Source organism: Saccoglossus kowalevskii, chromosome 9 (genome assembly GCF_978046115.1).
Source record: "Saccoglossus kowalevskii chromosome 9, keSacKowa6.1, whole genome shotgun sequence".
Lineage (NCBI taxonomy): Eukaryota > Metazoa > Hemichordata > Enteropneusta > Harrimaniidae > Saccoglossus > Saccoglossus kowalevskii.
In genome coordinates this window covers 39700273-39724121 of record NC_140649.1, presented here as the reverse complement: position 1 = coordinate 39724121, position 23849 = coordinate 39700273, and the positions used below count along the sequence as shown (strand labels likewise).

The 23849-nt window shown below is 40.5% G+C and overlaps 1 protein-coding gene across 5 annotated transcripts in view; it reads right to left on the bottom strand.

Moving 5' to 3' along the window:
- LOC102806946 (ferric reductase 1-like) overlaps positions 1 to 23849 on the bottom strand; it is a 188111-nt gene that overhangs the window by 148935 nt on the left and 15327 nt on the right. For all 5 annotated transcript variants that reach the window (XM_085503521.1, XM_085503522.1, XM_085503523.1 and 2 more), the window contains exon 2: positions 13949 to 14142. In XM_085503521.1, the coding sequence (XP_085359647.1) occupies positions 13949 to 14135 (187 nt within the window). In that variant the 5' untranslated portion in view covers positions 14136 to 14142. The remainder of the gene's footprint in view (positions 1 to 13948; positions 14143 to 23849) is intronic.

Genomic DNA, 23849 nt, shown 5'->3' with positions numbered 1-23849 from the left:
CAAGTGTGATAACGTACAGGTAGAACATAGGAACGTAAGAACGCGCATGAACTATAAGTTAGAATCACAAAAAATTCCACAATAGAACAAATAACGCGCCTTAGGTAGTGAGCTCAACAAATGAGTTGAACTGTTTGTTAATACCATGGGGTTCTTTAGTTCCAAGGCGGAATATAGTTTCCTCCTCGACACGCCTGAGCTGATTTTCGTCGCCATTGACAACACATACACCAGAAATAGACATATCTGTAATATTATGTCCACTAGAATTAAAATTAAAATTAAAATGAAGTGAAACCGGATAATAACGATTTTTCTGTCTAGTTTGCCGTAGATGCTACCGGGCACTTGATGTGGATCTTACGAATGAAATACAACGGGAAATAGGTGATGTGGTTAATGGCTATATTGCTAAAGGTGATTTGCCGATAGAGGCCAAAAATCTTATAGTGCGCAGACCACGGACATCAGTCTTTTATCTATTACCTAAGATTCACAAGGTAAACAACCCTGGTAGACCCATTGTCTCAGCATGTAATTGTCCGACTGAGCACATAGCTCGATACTTGGATTCAATGTTGAGACCTATTGTTGCGTCACAGCCTACGTATGTTCAGGATACAAATGATGCACTTAGGAAACTAGAGTTATTTCGTTTCACACCGGATATACCCAGATTTTTGTTTTCTATGGATGTAAAATCCCTTTATATATCTATCCCGCACACTGATGGACTGTTGGCTTTACAGCATTTTCTGAATAAAAGGACAGTTAAGGATCCTCCTACGTTTGTGTTGGTGCGCTTAGCGGAATTAGTTTTGAACGGGAATTGCTTTTCTTTTAATGGTAAACATTATATACAGAAACGAGGTGTGGCTATGGGCAGTTGTTTTGGTCCGAGCTATGCATGTTTATTCATGTCATATCAAGAGGAGTTAATTTTTTCGTCCTTTCAAGGCACTAAACCTGAATTTTATGTCAGGTACATTGATGATGGATTTGGTGCCATGTCTGGCAGTCGGGATGAGTTATTACAGTTCATTGACTTTGTGAAGAACTTTAATCCCGCCATACAATACACACATGAGATATCAGAAATAACACTACCATTTCTCGATATTTCTACTAAGGTAGATGGTGATCGCATTTCTACATCTATCTACACAAAACCTACTGATTCACATTGTTATTTACAGTATGAATCATCACATCCTACTAGAATGAAGGACTCCATACCTTACTCGCAGTTACTCCGGGTACGTCGTATTTGCAGCGATGATACTGATTTCCGTAACCAGGCGAGGATTTTATGTGATTATTTCAGAAAACGGGGTTATCCTCGTAATGTCACTGGGAAAGCATTGGCCAAGGTTGTGTCAATGTCAAGAACTGATTGTATTGGTTCTACGGTTTCCCGTGACAATCAGGATCGTGTAATTTTGGCACTTACGTACCATCCTTTAAATGTCAGGATTAAAAACATTATGTACAAACATTTTCACATTTTACAGACCAGTGAGGAGACAAGTTCTACGTTTCCACTAATGCCTACTACTGCCTGGCGCCGTGACACTAATTTAAGGAGGTTATTGGTGCATACGGGTGAAAGGGGAGACCCTGAGAAATATGGTTCTGTCCCGTGTAATCGTCCTAGGTGTAATACTTGTCCTTTTATTACAGACACTAATCGTATATTTGGTCCCAAGGGAGATGTTGAGGTCAAATATCCGTTCAGTTGTATCACTATGAATGTTGTATATTGCATTTCATGTATTAGATGCGGGAAACTTTATATTGGTTCTACAGTTCGTCGACTGGGTGATCGGTTTGCTGAGCATCTACGGCAAACTAGACAGAAAAATCGTTATTATCCGGTTTCACTTCATTTTAATTCTAGTGGACATAATATTACAGATATGTCTATTTCTGGTGTATGTGTTGTCAATGGCGACGAAAATCAGCTCAGGCGTGTCGAGGAGGAAACTATATTCCGCCTTGGAACTAAAGAACCCCATGGTATTAACAAACAGTTCAACTCATTTGTTGAGCTCACTACCTAAGGCGCGTTATTTGTTCTATTGTGGAATTTTTTGTGATTCTAACTTATAGTTCATGCGCGTTCTTACGTTCCTATGTTCTACCTGTACGTTATCACACTTGCTTCTATGCTATCGATAAAGAGCCATTGCTCGAAACGTCTAGCTATTTTTAATAGTTATTTAGGACTACGATTACCTAATATTATCTTCAATATATCATACTTATCAGTCCGAGCAGCGTTTATTTATTTATAAACTACTATTACGATTTTTCTATTTGCTGCTATCTTACTAATGTCATCGGGTAAGAATTTCCATCAACGCCATGCACATCGTTTGTTTGTGGAGAGTACTAGGGGTCTGCCGGAAAATGTAAGAACTGTCGCGGTCAGATTTTGCAAGGCGACTTTTGGGAAGACTAGATGTACCAGCCACATATTTTTCATTGATGCTTGCCTTCGGAAAAAAGTGATTCCTGTTGGATTTAGACTTAACTTCAGAGCGGCAAGTAGCAGTGTATCTAACGCTTTTCTACGACACTGTAATCAACGCCTTAATAGGTGTTCGCGCAGCCTGATGAATTCTACTATTCGGGACAATGTTTTTAAATGTAAGCTTCACCATAAACAGCGTCTCGATTCATTGGATTCATTATATTACCTGTGCCGACCAACCCAGATAAGTGCAATTTTTACGGCTGTTCATTCTCTGAATATGCGTTTATACCATGCTTTGCGGAGACGCAAATTAATGAAATTGAACAGACTCTGTGCAGGTAAGTTTGAAGAAAAGGGTGAGTACAGGTTGCCTTTTGCTGAGCGCGAAAATGTTCGCCGGGTGGTCACTATCCCTGAGGACCTCCCTCTTAGTGTATCCGAACGTAGCGTATTGAGTCGGGGACTGAATTTCATTCCGGTTAAATCTAGAGTAAATGAATTTCAGGTGAAACGCGACGCTGACAGTTTTTTTCGCCGACTTAGACTGAAGGAGTACCATGCGCAGGACGCTGATCGCGATCGCGATGAAGCTAGCCAGGACATGGATACTATTCACAACGCTCGTTTATTTGGAGCACCACCATCTGTGTCCTATTGGACACCACCACCTGGTCGTAATGATACTCTGGATCATTATATAAGTGTGTGTAGACGAGAAATACATACTATTAAGTTTAATAATCAGAAATGGCAAAATAGCAATATAACTCGTCAGGAACGTGACGCTCTTAATTCTCTTAAGTCACGACGTGATGAGATTGTTATTAAGCCAGCTGACAAGGGTGGAGCAGTGGTGGTTTGGCGTAGAGATTTGTATCTGGTTGAGGCAGAGAGGCAGTTATCGGATACAGACTCCTACCGGGCACTTGATGTGGATCTTACGAATGTAATACAACGGGAAATAGGTGATGTGGTTAATGGCTATATTGCTAAAGGTGATTTGCCGATAGAGGCCAAAAATCTTATAGTGCGCAGACCACGGACATCAGTCTTTTATCTATTACCTAAGATTCACAAGGTAAACAACCCTGGTAGACCCATTGTCTCAGCATGTAATTGTCCGACTGAGCACATAGCTCGATACTTGGATTCAATGTTGAGACCTATTGTTGCGTCACAGCCTACGTATGTTCAGGATACAAATGATGCACTTAGGAAACTAGAGTTATTTCGTTTCACACCGGATATACCCAGATTTTTGTTTTCTATGGATGTAAAATCCCTTTATACATCTATCCCGCACACTGATGGACTGTTGGCTTTACAGCATTTTCTGAATAAAAGGACAGTTAAGGATCCTCCTACGTTTGTGTTGGTGCGCTTAGCGGAATTAGTTTTGAACGGGAATTGCTTTTCTTTTAATGGTAAACATTATATACAGAAACGAGGTGTGGCTATGGGCAGTTGTTTTGGTCCGAGCTATGCATGTTTATTCATGTCATATCAAGAGGAGTTAATTTTTTCGTCCTTTCAAGGCACTAAACCTGAATTTTATGTCAGGTACATTGATGATGGATTTGGTGCCATGTCTGGCAGTCGGGATGAGTTATTACAGTTCATTGACTTTGTGAAGAACTTTAATCCCGCCATACAATACACACATGAGATATCAGAAATAACACTACCATTTCTCGATATTTCTACTAAGGTAGATGGTGATCGCATTTCTACATCTATCTACACAAAACCTACTGATTCACATTGTTATTTACAGTATGAATCATCACATCCTACTAGAATGAAGGACTCCATACCTTACTCGCAGTTACTCCGGGTACGTCGTATTTGCAGCGATGATACTGATTTCCGTAACCAGGCGAGGATTTTATGTGATTATTTCAGAAAACGGGGTTATCCTCGTAATGTCACTGGGAAAGCATTGGCCAAGGTTGTGTCAATGTCAAGAACTGATTGTATTGGTTCTACGGTTTCCCGTGACAATCAGGATCGTGTAATTTTGGCACTTACGTACCATCCTTTAAATGTCAGGATTAAAAACATTATGTACAAACATTTTCACATTTTACAGACCAGTGAGGAGACAAGTTCTACGTTTCCACTAATGCCTACTACTGCCTGGCGCCGTGACACTAATTTAAGGAGTTTATTGGTGCATACGGGTGAAAGGGGAGACCCTGAGAAATATGGTTCTGTCCCGTGTAATCGTCCTAGGTGTAATACTTGTCCTTTTATTACAGACACTAATCGTATATTTGGTCCCAAGGGAGATGTTGAGGTCAAATATCCGTTCAGTTGTATCACTATGAATGTTGTATATTGCATTTCATGTATTAGATGCAGGAAACTTTATATTGGTTCTACAGTTCGTCGACTGGGTGATCGGTTTGCTGAGCATCTACGGCAAACTAGACAGAAAAATCGTTATTATCCGGTTTCACTTCATTTTAATTCTAGTGGACATAATATTACAGATATGTCTATTTCTGGTGTATGTGTTGTCAATGGCGACGAAAATCAGCTCAGGCGTGTCGAGGAGGAAACTATATTCCGCCTTGGAACTAAAGAACCCCATGGTATTAACAAACAGTTCAACTCATTTGTTGAGCTCACTACCTAAGGCGCGTTATTTGTTCTATTGTGGAATTTTTTGTGATTCTAACTTATAGTTCATGCGCGTTCTTACGTTCCTATGTTCTACCTGTACGTTATCACACTTGCTTCTATGCTATCGATAAAGAGCCATTGCTCGAAACGTCTAGCTATTTTTAATAGTTATTTAGGACTACGATTACCTAATATTATCTTCAATATATCACACACACACACATACATACATACAGACACACTAACTGCAAAGACTCCCTTTTTGTGCTTCGCACACGGGAGTAAAAAAAAGTAGTGAAACACAGAGTGGTCAAGTCATCATAAATAGTTGAAAGAAAAGTAGTGAAACACACAGTGGTCAAGTCATCATAAATAGTTGAAAGAAAAGTAGTGAAACACACAGTGGTCAAGTCATCATAAATAGTTGAAAGAAAAGTAGTGAAACACACAGTGGTCAAGTCATCATAAATAGTTGAAAGAAAAGTAGTGAAACACACAGTGGTCAAGTCATCATAAACAGTTGAAAGAAAAGTAGTGAAACACACAGTGGTCAAGTCATCATAAACAGTTGAAAAAAAAGTAGTGAAACACACAGTGGTCAAGTCATCATAAACAGTTGAAAGAAAAGTAGTGAAACACACAGTGGTCAAGTCATCATAAACAGTTGAAAGAAAAGTAGTGAAACACACAGTGGTCAAGTCATCATAAACAGTTGAAAAAAAAGTAGTGAAACACACAGTGGTCAAGTCATCATAAATAGTTGAAAGAAAAGTAGTGAAACACACAGTGGTCAAGTCATCATAAACAGTTGAAAGAAAAGTAGTGAAACACACAGTGGTCAAGTCATCATAAACAGTTGAAAGAAAAGTAGTGAAACACACAGTGGTCAAGTCATCATAAATAGTTGAAAAAAAAGTAGTGAAACACACAGTGGTCAAGTCATCATAAATAGTTGAAAGAAAAGTAGTGAAACACACAGTGGTCAAGTCATCATAAACAGTTGAAAGAAAAGTAGTGAAACACACAGTGGTCAAGTCATCATAAACAGTTGAAAGAAAAGTAGTGAAACACACAGTGGTCAAGTCATCATAAATAGTTGAAAAAAAAGTAGTGAAACACACAGTGGTCAAGTCATCATAAACAGTTGAAAGAAAAGTAGTGAAACACAGAGTGGTCAAGTCATCATAAATAGTTGAAAGAAAAGTAGTGAAACACACAGTGGTCAAGTCATCATAAATAGTTGAAAGAAAAGTAGTGAAACACAGAGTGGTCAAGTCATCATAAACAGTTGAAAGAAAAGTAGTGAAACACACAGTGGTCAAGTCATCATAAACAGTTGAAAGAAAAGTAGTGAAACACACAGTGGTTAAGTCATCATAAATAGTTGAAAGAAAAGTAGTGAAACACAGTGGTCAAGTCATCATAAACAGTTAAAAGAAAAGTAGTGAAACACACAGTGGTCAAGTCATCATAAACAGTTGAAAAAAAAGTAGTGAAACACACAGTGGTCAAGTCATCATAAATAGTTGAAAGAAAAGTAGTGAAACACACAGTGGTCAAGTCATCATAAACAGTTGAAAGAAAAGTAGTGAAACACACAGTGGTCAAGTCATCATAAATAGTTGAAAGAAAAGTAGTGAAACACACAGTGGTCAAGTCATCATAAACAGTTGAAAGAAAAGTAGTGAAACACACAGTGGTTAAGTCATCATAAATAGTTGAAAGAAAAGTAGTGAAACACACAGTGGTCAAGTCATCATAAATAGTTGAAAGAAAAGTAGTGAAACACACAGTGGTCAAGTCATCATAAATAGTTGAAAGAAAAGTAGTGAAACACACAGTGGTCAAGTCATCATAAACAGTTAAAAGAAAAGTAGTGAAACACACAGTGGTCAAGTCATCATAAACAGTTGAAAGAAAAGTAGTGAAACACACAGTGGTCAAGTCATCATAAACAGTTGAAAGAAAAGTAGTGAAACACACAGTGGTCAAGTCATCATAAACAGTTGAAAGAAAAGTAGTGAAACACACAGTGGTTAAGTCATCATAAATAGTTGAAAGAAAAGTAGTGAAACACACAGTGGTTAAGTCATCATAAATAGTTGAAAGAAAAGTAGTGAAACACACAGTGGTCAAGTCATCATAAATAGTTGAAAGAAAAGTAGTGAAACACACAGTGGTTAAGTCATCATAAATAGTTGAAAGAAAAGTAGTGAAACACACAGTGGTCAAGTCATCATAAACAGTTAAAAGAAAAGTAGTGAAACACACAGTGGTCAAGTCATCATAAACAGTTGAAAGAAAAGTAGTGAAACACACAGTGGTAAAGTCATCATAAACAGTTGAAAGAAAAGTAGTGAAACACACAGTGGTTAAGTCATCATAAATAGTTGAAAGAAAAGTAGTGAAACACACAGTGGTCAAGTCATCATAAACAGTTAAAAGAAAAGTAGTGAAACACACAGTGGTCAAGTCATCATAAACAGTTGAAAAAAAAGTAGTGAAACACACAGTAGTCAAGTCATCATAAATAGTTGAAAGAAAAGTAGTGAAACACACAGTGGTCAAGTCATCATAAACAGTTGAAAGAAAAGTAGTGAAACACACAGTGGTCAAGTCATCATAAATAGTTGAAAGAAAAGTAGTGAAACACACAGTGGTCAAGCCATCATAAACAGTTGAAAGAAAAGTAGTGAAACACACAGTGGTCAAGTCATCATAAATAGTTGAAAGAAAAGTAGTGAAACACACAGTGGTCAAGTCATCATAAACAGTTGAAAGAAAAGTAGTGAAACACACAGTGGTTAAGTCATCATAAATAGTTGAAAGAAAAGTAGTGAAACACACAGTGGTCAAGTCATCATAAACAGTTAAAAGAAAAGTAGTGAAACACACAGTGGTCAAGTCATCATAGATAGTTGAAAGAAAAGTAGTGAAACACACAGTGGTCAAGTCATCATAAATAGTTGAAAGAAAAGTAGTGAAACACACAGTGGTCAAGTCATCATAAACAGTTGAAAGAAAAGTAGTGAAACACATAGTGGTCAAGTCATCATAAACAGTTGAAAGAAAAGTAGTGAAACACACAGTGGTCAAGTCATCATAAACAGTTGAAAAAAAAGTAGTGAAACACACAGTGGTTAAGTCATCATAAACAGTTGAAAGAAAAGTAGTGAAACACACAGTGGTCAAGTCATCATAAACAGTTGAAAGAAAAGTAGTGAAACACACAGTGGTTAAGTCATCATAAATAGTTGAAAGAAAAGTAGTGAAACACACAGTGGTCAAGTCATCATAAACAGTTAAAAGAAAAGTAGTGAAACACACAGTGGTCAAGTCATCATAAACAGTTGAAAAAAAAGTAGTGAAACACACAGTAGTCAAGTCATCATAAATAGTTGAAAGAAAAGTAGTGAAACACACAGTGGTCAAGTCATCATAAACAGTTGAAAGAAAAGTAGTGAAACACACAGTGGTCAAGTCATCATAAATAGTTGAAAGAAAAGTAGTGAAACACACAGTGGTCAAGTCATCATAAACAGTTGAAAGAAAAGTAGTGAAACACACAGTGGTCAAGTCATCATAAACAGTTGAAAGAAAAGTAGTGAAACACACAGTGGTCAAGTCATCATAAACAGTTGAAAGAAAAGTAGTGAAACACACAGTGGTCAAGTCATCATAAACAGTTGAAAAAAAAGTAGTGAAACACACAGTGGTCAAGTCATCATAAATAGTTGAAAGAAAAGTAGTGAAACACACAATGGTCAAGTCATCATAAACAGTTGAAAGAAAAGTAGTGAAACACACAGTGGTCAAGGTGATACTGCCGATATCCAAGTGAAATGCATAAATTATGTTAATTAGGGTCAATCTACGTCCGCACCTACATTGGCATTGACCAATCAGTGTTTGTTTAACTTCTGCTCGCGTGCAGTTCATTTTCTGTTTTTTACTGCATTCCTGTTCCAGTCGGACATTTTCTTATCGCTGTATTTTTACTGGAGTCGTTTTGGAATAAATGGTATCCAGGTTGTGATTGTATCATCATCGAAAAACCTAAGCAAGTCTGTATTTCTGTGACGCTATTCACATGTGTTATTAAGCCATGTATTGACGTTATCTCTATACTCCTTCATATAATATTTCAAAAGTCTTTACAATTGGATCATTTCCCTTCTCAGTTGAAATGTGCCAATATTGTCCCAATTTTTAAATCGAGCTGCTCACAATCTGTTGTTAACTACCGTCAAATTTCTTTGTTACCGCTTTTTGCCAGAATTTTTGAGTCCGATATTTTTCCTCATTTGTATAATCACATTAGCCCCAATATTACTGTCAATCAACATGGCTTTATTAACAAGCAGCTTGCTGGCTGAGATAGCTCCGCTGTTAGCAATGCACATTGCAATTAAAGAACAGAAGATATCATTAGAAAATGAACAATATGTATAGTATCAAAGCAACAGGACTTGCTGTTTTCAACAAGAATTCAAAAATATCACTTTTCACCAAAAATAATCATCAAAATTAGATAATTGAAGATATCACTATGAAATTAACAAAGAAAGAGGACCACATGTAGTACCTATATATGTAATATCAAAGCAATTGGACTTGAGGTTTTCAACAAGAAGTAAAAAATATCACTTTTTACCAAAAATTAAAAAAATATTCACTAAAATTAGAGAATTAAAGATATCACCATGAAATGAACAAATCTGAGAGAGGACCACATGTAGTACCTATATATGTAATATAAAAGCAATTGGACTTGAGGTTTTCAACAAGAAGTAAAAAATATCACTTTTTACCAAAAATTAAAAAAATATTCACTAAAATTAGAGAATTAAAGATATCACCATGAAATGAACAAATCTGAGAGAGGACCACATGTAGTACCTATATATGTAATATCAAAGCAATTGGACTTGAGGTTTTCAACAAGAAGTAAAAAATATCACTTTTTACCAAAAATTAAAAAAATATTCACTAAAATTAGAGAATTAAAGATATCACCATGAAATGAACAAATCTGAGAGAGGACCACATGTAGTACCTATATATGTAATATAAAAGCAATTGGACTTGAGGTTTTCAACAAGAAGTAAAAAATATCACTTTTTACCAAAAATTAAAAACATATTCACTAAAATTAGAGAATTAAAGATATCACCATGAAATGAACAAATCTGAGAGAGGACCACATGTAGTACCTATATATGTAATATCAAAGCAATCAGACTTGCGGTTTTTAACAAGAAGTCGAAAATATCACTTTTCACCAAAAATAATCATCAAAATTAGATAATTGAAGATATCATCATGAAATGAACAAACCTAAGAGAGGTCTACCCAAGGTACATATACACCAAGTATCAAAGCATTCAGGCTTGTAGTTTTCAAGAAGAAGTAGTAAAAGTAAAACAATGACAAGGACGACGACGAACAATCACTCACATGATAAGTTCTGCTCGACAAAGTCGACAGCGGAGCTAAAAACAGATCATTTTCCACAAATCTGGTTGAATACACTGACTTTTTATCCCCGGGGGGTCACTGTATATGTCGTTACTACACCATGTGCGTTACAAATTTAGCGGGAAAGGTGGGTCCGCGCGCGAGGCAAATAGGCCCCCTTTAAAAGGCTAATGTTTGCAATAGGCTCCCGGGAATAAACTTGCAGGGTTGCTGCACCCACTGTGGGCCATCTCTTGACTTGCAGGGTTGCTGCACCCACTGTGGGCCATCTCTTGACTTGCAGGGTTGCTGCACCCACTGTGGGCCATCTCTTGACTTGCAGGGTTGCTGCACCCACTGTGGGCCATCTCTTGACTTGCAGGGTTGCTGCACCCACTGTGGGCCATCTCTTGACTTGCAGGGTTGCTGCACCCACTGTGGGCCATCTCTTGACTTGCAGGGTTGCTGCACCCACTGTGGGCCATCTCTTGACTTGCAGGGTTGCTGCACCCACTGTGGGCCATCTCTTGACTTGCAGGGTTGCTGCACCCACTGTGGGCCATCTCTTGACTTGCAGGGTTGCTGCACCCACTGTGGGCCATCTCTTGACTTGCAGGGTTGCTGCACCCACTGTGGGCCATCTCTTGACTTGCAGGGTTGCTGCACCCACTGTGGGCCATCTCTTGACTTGCAGGGTTGCTGCACCCACTGTGGGCCATCTCTTGACTTGCAGGGTTGCTGCACCCACTGTGGGCCATCTCTTGACTTGCAGGGTTGCTGCACCCACTGTGGGCCATCTCTTGACTTGCAGGGTTGCTGCACCCACTGTGGGCCATCTCTTGACTTGCAGGGTTGCTGCACCCACTGTGGGCCATCTCTTGACTTGCAGGGTTGCTGCACCCACTGTGGGCCATCTCTTGACTTGCAGGGTTGCTGCACCCACTGTGGGCCATCTCTTGACTTGCAGGGTTGCTGCACCCACTGTGGGCCATCTCTTGACTTGCAGGGTTGCTGCACCCACTGTGGGCCATCTCTTGACTTGCAGGGTTGCTGCACCCACTGTGGGCCATCTCTTGACTTGCAGGGTTGCTGCACCCACTGTGGGCCATCTCTTGACTTGCAGGGTTGCTGCACCCACTGTGGGCCATCTCTTGACTTGCAGGGTTGCTGCACCCACTGTGGGCCATCTCTTGACTTGCAGGGTTGCTGCACCCACTGTGGGCCATCTCTTGACTTGCAGGGTTGCTGCACCCACTGTGGGCCATCTCTTGACTTGCAGGGTTGCTGCACCCACTGTGGGCCATCTCTTGACTTGCAGGGTTGCTGCACCCACTGTGGGCCATCTCTTGACTTGCAGGGTTGCTGCACCCACTGTGGGCCATCTCTTGACTTGCAGGGTTGCTGCACCCACTGTGGGCCATCTCTTGACTTGCAGGGTTGCTGCACCCACTGTGGGCCATCTCTTGACTTGCAGGGTTGCTGCACCCACTGTGGGCCATCTCTTGACTTGCAGGGTTGCTGCACCCACTGTGGGCCATCTCTTGACTTGCAGGGTTGCTGCACCCACTGTGGGCCATCTCTTGACTTGCAGGGTTGCTGCACCCACTGTAGGCCATCTCTTGACTTGCAGGGTTGCTGCACCCACTGTGGGCCATCTCTTGACTTGCAGGGTTGCTGCACCCACTGTGGGCCATCTCTTGACTTGCAGGGTTGCTGCACCCACTGTGGGCCATCTCTTGACTTGCAGGGTTGCTGCACCCACTGTGGGCCATCTCTTGACTTGCAGGGTTGCTGCACCCACTGTGGGCCATCTCTTGACTTGCAGGGTTGCTGCACCCACTGTGGGCCATCTCTTGACTTGCAGGGTTGCTGCACCCACTGTGGGCCATCTCTTGACTTGCAGGGTTGCTGCACCCACTGTGGGCCATCTCTTGACTTGCAGGGTTGCTGCACCCACTGTGGGCCATCTCTTGACTTGCAGGGTTGCTGCACCCACTGTGGGCCATCTCTTGACTTGCAGGGTTGCTGCACCCACTGTGGGCCATCTCTTGACTTGCAGGGTTGCTGCACCCACTGTGGGCCATCTCTTGACTTGCAGGGTTGCTGCACCCACTGTGGGCCATCTCTTGACTTGCAGGGTTGCTGCACCCACTGTGGGCCATCTCTTGACTTGCAGGGTTGCTGCACCCACTGTGGGCCATCTCTTGACTTGCAGGGTTGCTGCACCCACTGTGGGCCATCTCTTGACTTGCAGGGTTGCTGCACCCACTGTGGGCCATCTCTTGACTTGCAGGGTTGCTGCACCCACTGTGGGCCATCTCTTGACTTGCAGGGTTGCTGCACCCACTGTGGGCCATCTCTTGCAACAACCACTCTCATACACTGCCCTAGGCCCCTGTAGCTTGTTTGAGTTGACCACACTCCACTTGAGTGCAGAAAACGGCAGAGAATGCTCGCAATAAGGGGTAGGATGTTCTCAATATATGTCTGCAATAGGGGGTGCTTTTTCTTCAATATGTCTGTTCTAGAGGGAGGGTACTAAATTTACATTGCGTCCGCAATAGGGGATATGGTTTGCCAATGTGCTGCCAGTGATTGGGGGTCTATTATTTTTAGCAAGAATGCACATGGTGTAAGGTGAAGACTTGGGTATCCATTTAACTTCTAACCTGTCATATAATCATCATATCAATTCTATTCTTTCTATGGCCTTAAAATCTCTGGGTCTTATTAAACGTTCTTGTTATAGCTTTAATGATATTTCTGCAATTATTTGTTTGTATCTTGTTTATGTCAGATCTATTCATGAATATGGTTCTGTGGTGTGGTCCCCTCATCAAAAAGGGCTTTCTAACAAAATTGAAAATGTGCAATTTAAATTTGTTAAATATTTATGTAGAAAAGTTACATGTGCATTGTAGTATACTTGCTAATATTTACTTTTATGTTCCAAATTGGTGTTTGAGACGCAAACTGTGAATCAGTCAACTGTAGGAAGCATTCGTCACTTTTATGCTGTATGACATTATTTAATGGCATTTCATTTAAATATTGATATTTTTTCATCTTTATATAGTTTTAAATCTGTACTTTATAATTATTTTTAATTTTAATTTGTTACTTTGTCATTTGGATGTATATCTGCTGATTCTTGTATTTGTATGTGTTTTCTTTATGTATTGTTTATTTTTCCAGTTCTCTTAATGGGTTTGCCCATTGAACTGTGTATTAAATAAATAAATAAATAAATAAATAAATAAATAAATAAATAAATAAATAAATAAATAAATAAATTAATAAATTAATTAATTAATTAATTAATTAATTAATTAATTAATTAATAAATTAATAAATAAATAATTTAAAATTATAATGAAGTTAAATATTTACCAGTAATGACATCATTTGGTTGGTATGAGTTTGAGTCAGCTGTTACTGCATAAGGTGCAACAGAGCCTTGAGCCACAACCCCATGGCTTGGTGTCATGTTTTCACAAGTCGTACTTGGAGCACCACTTGGATAACCCTGAACTTCTAACAGTAAAACACTCAACATCCAAATCAACAGCTTGACCATGATGAATCTGTATGAGGCAAGTATTTTATAGATAGATATTAGTAAGGACGACTTTCATATTCATACACTTGGGTCAAACCTGGGATAACCCAAACCTAAGCACCCAAATAAAACCCAGTTTCCCAGTTTCAAAGTCTAGACAATAGACAGTGCCTCCTTGGATGACCACACAAATAAACACATAAAAACAATGGTTCAAACCACTCTCATACACCCTCCAAGCTCTTGTTTATTTCAGGGATTGACAGAGTTATCGTGACGTAAATTTGTCAAGACCAGATATTTTGTACGAGTCTAATTTAGTCAGCGTGAATCATGAAGAAAGCTGCTCCTAAAATGTGTTGGTTTATTTTATGTAAGCTTCATGTTACGAAATTGAGCTGAGCTCAGAGGACGTGAATTCAGACTATTCATTGAGCTGGATAATTAATATGTGTTACTGACAACTAATATGTATCAAAAGATGAACATTTGATGATACAAAGTTGCACTTGCAACAAACACTACTGTGTTCAGACCACTTGTCATTACTACTGTTGCACATTAAATTTTCAATCACAATTCTTTCTTGAACAAAACCTAAATTTGAAAACAAAACATAGTCACTAGTCAGCATCTTGAATTAAATTACAATGCAGACATGCATCAAAACTATCATCTACAATATTCAAACCAATTTTGAATAAAATAAACAAAAATATTTGCTTTTGAGAACTAAATTGGCCACCAATTTGTCAGAAGTCAAAATGAAAAACAAGTGTACATGTATACTATTGCAGAACTTTACTTTGGAATTAAGGGGCACCCATCTTTCAAGGAAAACATTGATAAAATGGCTTTAGCATATAGAAATACTGCATCAAGGCAATTGTCTTTAATAACCCTGTAAGTTCATGTCCTATTATGTCGTCCTCATTCCCTTTTTTTTTTTACAGCTCAAGCATATTCAAGGGACAAACCAAAATAAAACCAACTCGACTACCAATTATTAGTAATCCTGATTACAGTACAACATGCAAGAATAAGGGGCATATATAAACTTTGACAATTAGATGCTGGATGTTTCACTTTGTTGGAATGTTTCCTTCAGAATTAAAATCAAGCAATAACAATTGCAATGTTAAAGTGTAATGACTTAAATTAATATGTAGTTGCCACCAGTTAGTAATAACTGTGACACTTTGAAAATTGTTTGATGAATTCTGAGAAAAATAAGTGTACGAAGTTTCATTGAACTATGAAAATAGCCAAATTGAATTTGATCACAAAAAAAATTGCTGCTGATGTATCTTCATTTATACTATCTATATGTACTAAGATTAAATAATTCTGTAAAAGTAAAAGAAGAAAAAGAAAAAGGGGGAAATATGTAATAAAATAAAATGGCTTCTAGTCATTGAAATTTGTGCATCTATAACACAATATGTATCATCATCATACCAACTTTGATCAAAATCGTTACAGTCATCTCTGCGTAACAGCTGCTAACACGTTTGAGAATCAAAAATAGTAAATTTTTTCATCCAAAATGGCCACCAGTCGGCCATTTTTGTTAGTCTTCAAAAAAAACGCATGTGATATGAAGTATTGTATTTGTGTAAAGTTTGAATGAGATCGGTCAATGAATATCTGAAATATGACTCCGTTCAAACGGACCCCAAGGTCTTTGATTTCGGAATTTGTCTAAAATTGAGACTAAAAAAATATGGTAAACATTTATTCAATGCCAAATTAATTCAACCGCAGACAAGACTGTTTATAAAAAAAAAACCATGGCTTCTGGAAATGCGTTAACCCCATATTTTGACTCCAATTATTGAAGAGGGAACCAGTTTTCCAGGCAAGCTGGGGTCCAATCTGTAATAAAGTTATCTAGGGTCAAATTTCAATTTCTTAAAATTTTGTAAGTGGGACTCGTCTTGATAACACACTAGCACAAACTATGACTAAATGACTAAATTCAGATTGAGGTAACTAAGATGACAGCGCAGAGTGCATAATTTTCTGTGGTGTTTAAAAATAACACTTCTTTACCTAATTTGATGTACATACATTCTAAGATACATGTGTACATGTAATCGTAAACTGAGGACATGAAATGTGTGCACTTTGTCATTGAAAAGTCAGATATCACAACGGCATTGGTTAAATAATTAATTTCATTGCAAAGCCGTTAACTGTATGCTACCACTGACTTTAGTTTTGAGATGCCATTGCAAAAAAACAATGTTGTCATTATCAATTTTTTAATTTCATCATATTTTGATAACTCACAGACTTCACAAATTTAACCAAAATATGTTTTCTATGACTTTATTAACTGACATAGGCACTAAACTGACTGTACTGACTGTAGATAAAATGTACCAGTTAGCTCCATGGATAAATATTTTAATGACCATGCAAAGTATACATATATATATATATACGTGGACAAAGTAATTAAGACACGACTACATGGGTAAAGTTGACTCTACAGTACTGTTTCGTAAGGTACATGGAATACCTCACTCATCAGGAGTTAAGACTTTATTAAATAAACCACCGAAACAGACTACGTTATAAGCGCTACAGATTTGCCTAACAAGGGAGTGGGTTTACGATATTAAAACTAGTTGTTGCATAGCAACGATTTGGCTCTGTGTCTACAGGAAGAAAAAAGCTCATTTCTTTTATTTAAACTACAGTAATGTGGTTGGAAAATTATAATATATTTTTCTCTAATGCATAAGTTGCAACGTTTGCTTGAAGTATTATATGGTGCAGCACGTGATAACACTCTCAATTTGATGTCATTTAGTTATCAAATTTAAGATATATAATAGTTTTGTTTAGCTTCGTAAAGATTGGCTTTCACAGTGAGTAGAGCTTTGTTGTCCTTTCTTTAGAGTTGAAAATTAATGTTTTAAGTGTCATTAACAACTGATGTTAATCTGGGAATACCATTATTTGGAGCTCTTAATTTGTCCTTATGAGTTGTGAGTTTTAAATAAGACCCATATGTATTGATATTGCCACAGAACATTCAACATTTATGGAATGGGCTTTGCATCATGTGTTCTGCTTAGTGGCATACTATAAGTAATGATCTTATTGGTGTTGCAGGATAGTTATAGAATATTGTTTATTGAAATTAATATTTCCCGAACAATTTAGATATAGATAAGGAATTATAGCACAAAACATTTTCAGAAATATATATACATGTATATATACATTGTTTTACTAATGTACAGCAATACAACAAATTAAAATTGAGTAATAAATTGCAATATAAAATATTCCAGCAGTGACATTTCTCAATGGGCGTATTTTGCGGTCAGCGTTATTTACAAAAATATTTGTTTACAATTTTATAAACTGTCTTGGCAGTTCCCACCACTAATTAAATATAATGTCATAGCATGTTGGAAAATTTTTAAAAAATTTGAAATTATTACTTTGCATATGTACTATACATGTAGCTACGTTCTCACACGTCTGAAAAACGCTGGTGTTGACACTGTTTTTTTGTTGTGCAAATATTAGCTAATCTGCTGAATTGTCTGCTCGCGTTCTCACTTAGTAAAAACACCGGTGTTTTGCGTCCACAACGAATCATATCATGGAAAGGTCAATAAACAAATGGAAAGGTCAATCAACAACATGGCGTCCCCTCTGGTAAATGCATTTGCTTTGTTTCTGTTCCCCCCCCCCCCCGAGTGTTTTTACAGTCGAGAAGAAGGCAGCGACGATCGATTAAACGAGATTTCAAAGAGCTAGAAATTGCCAACTTGTTAAGTCGAACAAGACCGAGAAATGATTGGTTCATGTTCATGCAACGCAAAAATAGACCCAGCAACCCGAGCGATTTGGACTCAACAACGCCGAATAGGATTTCTCCAAACAGATTTAGGCAGAACACGCCTATTCACATAGTTCATATCCACCATAGACTCCGGTCAGTCAAAATGACCATTTTGAACTGTAGACATTAATCAGCGATTCTGCCAATGACAGAGAGATAAAATCTAAGTCAGGGGACGCCCCATGACCCCAAGATTTTTTCCCTTAGTCACGAACCATGTGACCAAGGTAATGTGGCGACGCCATCTTACCTTGATATCCACTCTGGTTCCTTTCTCTCCGTACAGAGGACTAGACCAACGCTACAGAAAAAGTGGGGTGGTTGGAGGGGACCCGGAGTCTATGGTGGGTATGAACTATATGAATAGGCGGGTTTGGAAAACCCTCTGCCTAAATTCACTATGTTCAATTACCCACCATAAATTCCAGTCAGTCAAAATGACTATTTTGAACTGTAGAAAAAGTCAGAAGCCAATAGGTGGCGGGTTTTCCGAGCAAACAGAAAATGATGAAAGTCTTTTTTCCCAGTCCGGATGATACACTCTACAAATACCACTCATCACCTAGTTAAGACCAAAAAGAGGGTGGTGTCTTACCTTGCCTGTGCTGTCCTCGGAGCAAAAAGCCAAAAATGGTTGTATTTTGTAGGCAGTTCAAAATTGTTAATTATTCATTTGCATAATTTTCATTTGCATAGCTTCGTTTGTTTGTTTAATTCCTCCACTGCGCATGATTCTCGTAGCCAATTCGCTTCGTTCTGTTTACATGCACTGTTTACATCGCACGCTGTTCGTGCCCAGTCATTTCTGTTCGGGTATTTTTCAATTTACTTTCTCGCTATGCCAAGAAGTAAGCGGCGCTCAACATGCTCTGGCTGCAAGCTCGATGTGGAAGCTCACACCTGGGGCAAGCACGGAAAATTCTGCACCGGTCCACCGCCGGAGGAAGAGAACTGCCGTTCACCGAACAGCTCAACTGCCGTCCCTAAGTCGTCTCCTTCCACCTCGAAGCACCGACATCACTCGCCCACAGTCTCACACGCGGAACCACATGGATATTTTGACGAGTTTTCAGACGACCAAGCCGAGTTAGCTATTTTGCAGCGCCGGAAACAATCCTTGTTGGCGAGAATCGCGAAGCAAAAATTACAGGCGAAAATCTCCCAGCTAGAAATGAAATTCAAAAGTTGTTCCTTGAACGCACCAACCACAGGCCTATCATCCACGCGCCAACAGGGCACATCGCCTTCTGATCACCAAATCTCTGACATTTCACTAGCGGAACTTCGCAAAATGACGAATCTCCGATTGATCACGATTTGTCACCATACTTCGACGCCATTGGAGCGAACAAAGGACACAAGGCTGAGAACAAAGGACCAGCCAGTGAGTACATTATTCGAGACAATCTCATTAATTCCCCCGGGCGTCACGCCGGGAAAAAGTTGCCTGGTTTGAAATCTCCAGAACAGTTTGTTCCATCATTCTTTTCTTCACATGAACTGAAATACGACGACTTAGCACTTGAACAATTTCTACAGGGCTACACGCTCTTACTGCAGGACCCATCCATGCCCAAAGCAGAACAAAAGGGCCGGTTACATCTCCTGCACGATTTGTTTGTTAAACTACCATTGTACAAATGGCCCATTGTCCGGAGCTATCACGCGGCAGTGGCTCGTTTAATCGACGATAACAGACGTACATGGGACAGCGATTACTTAGACGTGAAAGAACTGTTTTTCGATTTCTCAGCCGACAAGTTAAAATCAGTCACCCAGAAACGGACAACAAACAACGGCAACAGAAATACCTCCAACCCGGACGGTTCGCCCGTATTAGTGTGCACAGCTTTCAACGAGAAAGGTTCTTGCTCATTTGATCCATGCAAATTTAAACACATTTGCAATCATTGCTACGTCACCCGCAATCGCTTTAATAATCACAGCGAAAAGGACTGCAAACAGAAGTCAGGCACGTCCATGTCATCTCTGCACCGCGACAAACCAATCTCCTCGTGACTCCATAAGCAGCCCTCAGACATCACGTCAACGACCTGTAACCTCCCCGTTAGATCAACGCCTATACACGTATCTCCGGACAATAGTGTTATCTCGCTCGATTCGGTTAGCAACAACATCACCGGGTCTGACCCAACACTTTCAGTCATCACAAGCGTGTCAGGGGGCTCCACACCTACGCCACCAGCAGCTACATCACCGTTGTCACTTACGCACACGGCATTACCCAAGCTCAGCACCAGAGTCTTCATTGATAATAATAAGTTCGAATCCCTCGCTCTCGCCGGTCAGTCAACAACCACACTGACATCAAGCATGATCAAAGCGCCAACATCGCAGGCGGTCCTCAGCGACATGAACTTTGACCCCGCACGTCATCACAACACAAGCAGGTCGAGGGCTACACACTCGTCATTGACATCATCATCAACTACAACAACAACAACTTCTCCATCATCAGCTGATCATTCGTCACTGTCGCTCAGAAACTCTGTGCCGCCAGATCACATTATTTCTAACATTGATGGCAGTATTGCACAACATTACATTGATTTACATCGCAGAATCTCCGCTTCAGGCCTTTATAACTTTCAAGGTTGTCGCATCCCGGTCTCTTCCGGTCTGAACATTCAGTCTTGGCGCCATCTTCTACGCAATTATGACAATGACATCTGCGACTTCTTAGAATTTGGTTGGCCATCAACTACTCGCGCGACTTTCTTCCTACTTCGCACGCAACGAATCACACCTCGGCTTTACATTTCGCTGAGCACGTGGACAGTTTTCTGGAATCAGAGCTATCTCTCGGCGCATCTGTTGGACCGTTCGACACTCCGCCATTGTCACACCCGCTCATTACCTCACCATTAATGACCGTGGCTAAGAAGGGCTCATCTTCCCGTCGCGTGGTCGTGGACTTAAGTTTTCCAGAAGGCTACTCGGTCAACAACGGCATCCCGGGGGACAGTTACATCGGGGATGATTATAAGCTCAGATATCCTACAGTTGACTCCATGTTAGATCGCATCCGTACACTTGGTTCCGGTTGCCTCCTTTACAAACGCGACCTCAGCAGGGCATACCGTCAACTTCGCGTGGATCCGAGAGACTACCACCTTCTCGGCTATTCTTGGAAAGGGAAATACTACTTAGACGTTTCACCACCTTTTGGGTTACGCACAGCGGCCTTAATGTGTCAACGGTCAACCAACGCAGTGCATCACATCCTACGCAACCAAGGGCACGAGGTGATCAATTATATCGACGATTTTGGCGGAGCCGAGTTACCAATCAATGCTACTGCGGCTTTTGAGAGTCTAGGGAATCAGCTAAACGAGCTCGGCCTTCAAGAATCCGTGGCTAAAGCATGTGCTCCTGCTACTAGTATGACTAGTATTCTCGGTTCTGAATTTGACACAGTCAACATGACCATTGCCGTACCCGCCGCGAAACTCACTCAAATTCATGAAGAACTATCCAACTGGGACAATCGCTCCTCTTGTTCCCGCACAGAATTACAAAGTCTCATCGGTCTCTTGTCCTATGTCTCAAATTGCGTTCGCCCGGGTCGCTTGTTTATTTCCCGCATGCTGTCCACGCTTCGCACATTCTCTGCTAAACATTCCCGCACCCGCATCGATGCAGAGTTTTGCAAAGACCTCTTATGGTGGAAGACGTTTTTACAGGACTATAACGACGTTTCTATCATACACACCCAACCTTGGTCCCCGCCAGATACTGTCGTGTGTACAGACGCATGCCTTTCAGGCTGCGGCGGCGTCTCAGTTACCCAGTTCTTCCGCTCTCCTTTCCCACAACACATCATCAACATGGGTTTGTCTATCAATGCATTGGAATTGCTTGCAGTCGCGGTCGCACTCAAGCTCTGGTCTTATACTTGGCGCAGGCTTCGCTTGCAAATAACCTCTGACAACACTACAACGGTTGCATTGATCAACTCTCATCGTACCCATTCAGATTTCGAACTCAGCTGTTCGCGGGAGATCGCATACTGGCATTTACAAGTCTCGTGTGGAAGAGTTACAGTCAAACTTTGGCATCTCAGAAGTCGTTGTACCTCAGGAAACGTTCCAGTTTATTCATCCTTGGTAACTTGTAGCAGGTTGTCAAGTTCCGCTCGCCGATCTGGACCGCCAGGCGTCCTGCTCACTCCACTCAGCTTTTGCTTCTGGTTCATTGCGCAACAATACAACTCAATGGCGTGCATTCTTCCTCTTCTGTCGTTTCTTTTGCATCCAGCCAGTTCCGGCCACAACACGAACGATTATTCGCTACACACAGTTCCTCGCCCGCTCGTTTTCATGCACGGCATCTATCCGCAACTACCTCAATGGCGTTCGGCTGCTGCATCTTTTCGTCTCCGAGACCCCACCTTCACTCGACTCATTCGAACTGCGTCTTGTCCTCCGGGGAATACAGTGTATAACAGCGCACCAGCCTCGCCGCAAGTTGCCTATCACACCAGATATCCTTCTTCGAATTCATCGTCTCTTGGACTTTACACGCCCGCTGCACGTTACGCTGTGGTCCACTTTCCTCATCGCATTTTTTTCGTTCCTGCGTAAGTCCAACCTGGTGCCCCCTTCAGATACAGCTTATGACGCCCGCATTCATCTCTCGCGGGGCAGCGTCGGATACAACACCACAGGTTTGATCATCCGTATCACATGGTCCAAAACCATACAGTTCGGCGAACGAGTTCTGCACATTCCCATCCTGGCTATCCCTGGCTCCGCCCTCTGCCCAGTATCAGCCTACAAGCAGATGGTGGACATGTTGCCAGCACCTTCAGAAGCTCCCCTGTTCCTTGCGCCGTCATCTACCGGCAGACTGCATCCTTTGACCTACCTACTCCGGTCACAGCTTTCGTCGCGGAGGTGCCTCCTTCGCATTTCAGTCGGGTGCAGACCCTGAAGCAATTAAAGTGCAAGGCGACTGGCGCTCACAAGCTTACCTGCTCTACATGGAATCTTCATTCGGTCGTCGCCTCAGGACGGCATCATGCTATCAAGTCTGGCCAAGTCGATCTGACACTTTGAACATTTGCTTTTGGCGGCTTTCATTTTTTGCCTTTTAATGCTGTATTTCACTGTATGCCAGAAATGTAATTTTAGATTCAACAGAATTAAACTAACTTTTTATTTTCTTTTGCCGCCAATTCGCTTGAGTCGGGTTCGTTCTTTGCCAGTGAATAATTGTTGTATTTTGTAGGCAGTTCAAAATTGTTAATTATTCATTTGCATACTTTTCATTTGCATAGCTTCGTTTGTTTGTTTAATTCCTCCACTGCGCATGATTTTCGTAGCCAATTCGCTTCGTTCTGTTTACATGCACTGTTTACATCGCACGCTGTTCGTGCCCAGTCATTTCTGTTTGGGTTATTTTCACCCACCCACCCACCCATTTTTTCTCGCAGTCATGCCAGCTCGCTTTTCTATCATTTTGTATTAGTATCACGCTTTGTTTTGTTTCGTTCTTGTTTTTGAGTGCTTTTTATCGTGTTGTCACAGTTCTGTTTTTGCCTTTTAATGCTGTATTTCACTGTATGCCAGAAATGTAATTTTAGATTCAACAGAATTAAACTAACTTTTTATTTTCTTTTGCCGCCAATTCGCTTGAGTCGGGTTCGTTCTTTGCCAGTGAATAATTCTGCTATGGTGACAGGGTTTGGTGTGCCAGAGAAAGCTAGACCCAACTCAATTCAGGGGTAGTAAGCTTTCAAAACAGTTCTGCATGAGGACATAGACCGAAAAGCAAGACCTGGAAACATCCAAAGAGTGCTGACCGTAGAGAAATCTGTCCGCAAAAATGCTGAGACCGACATATTG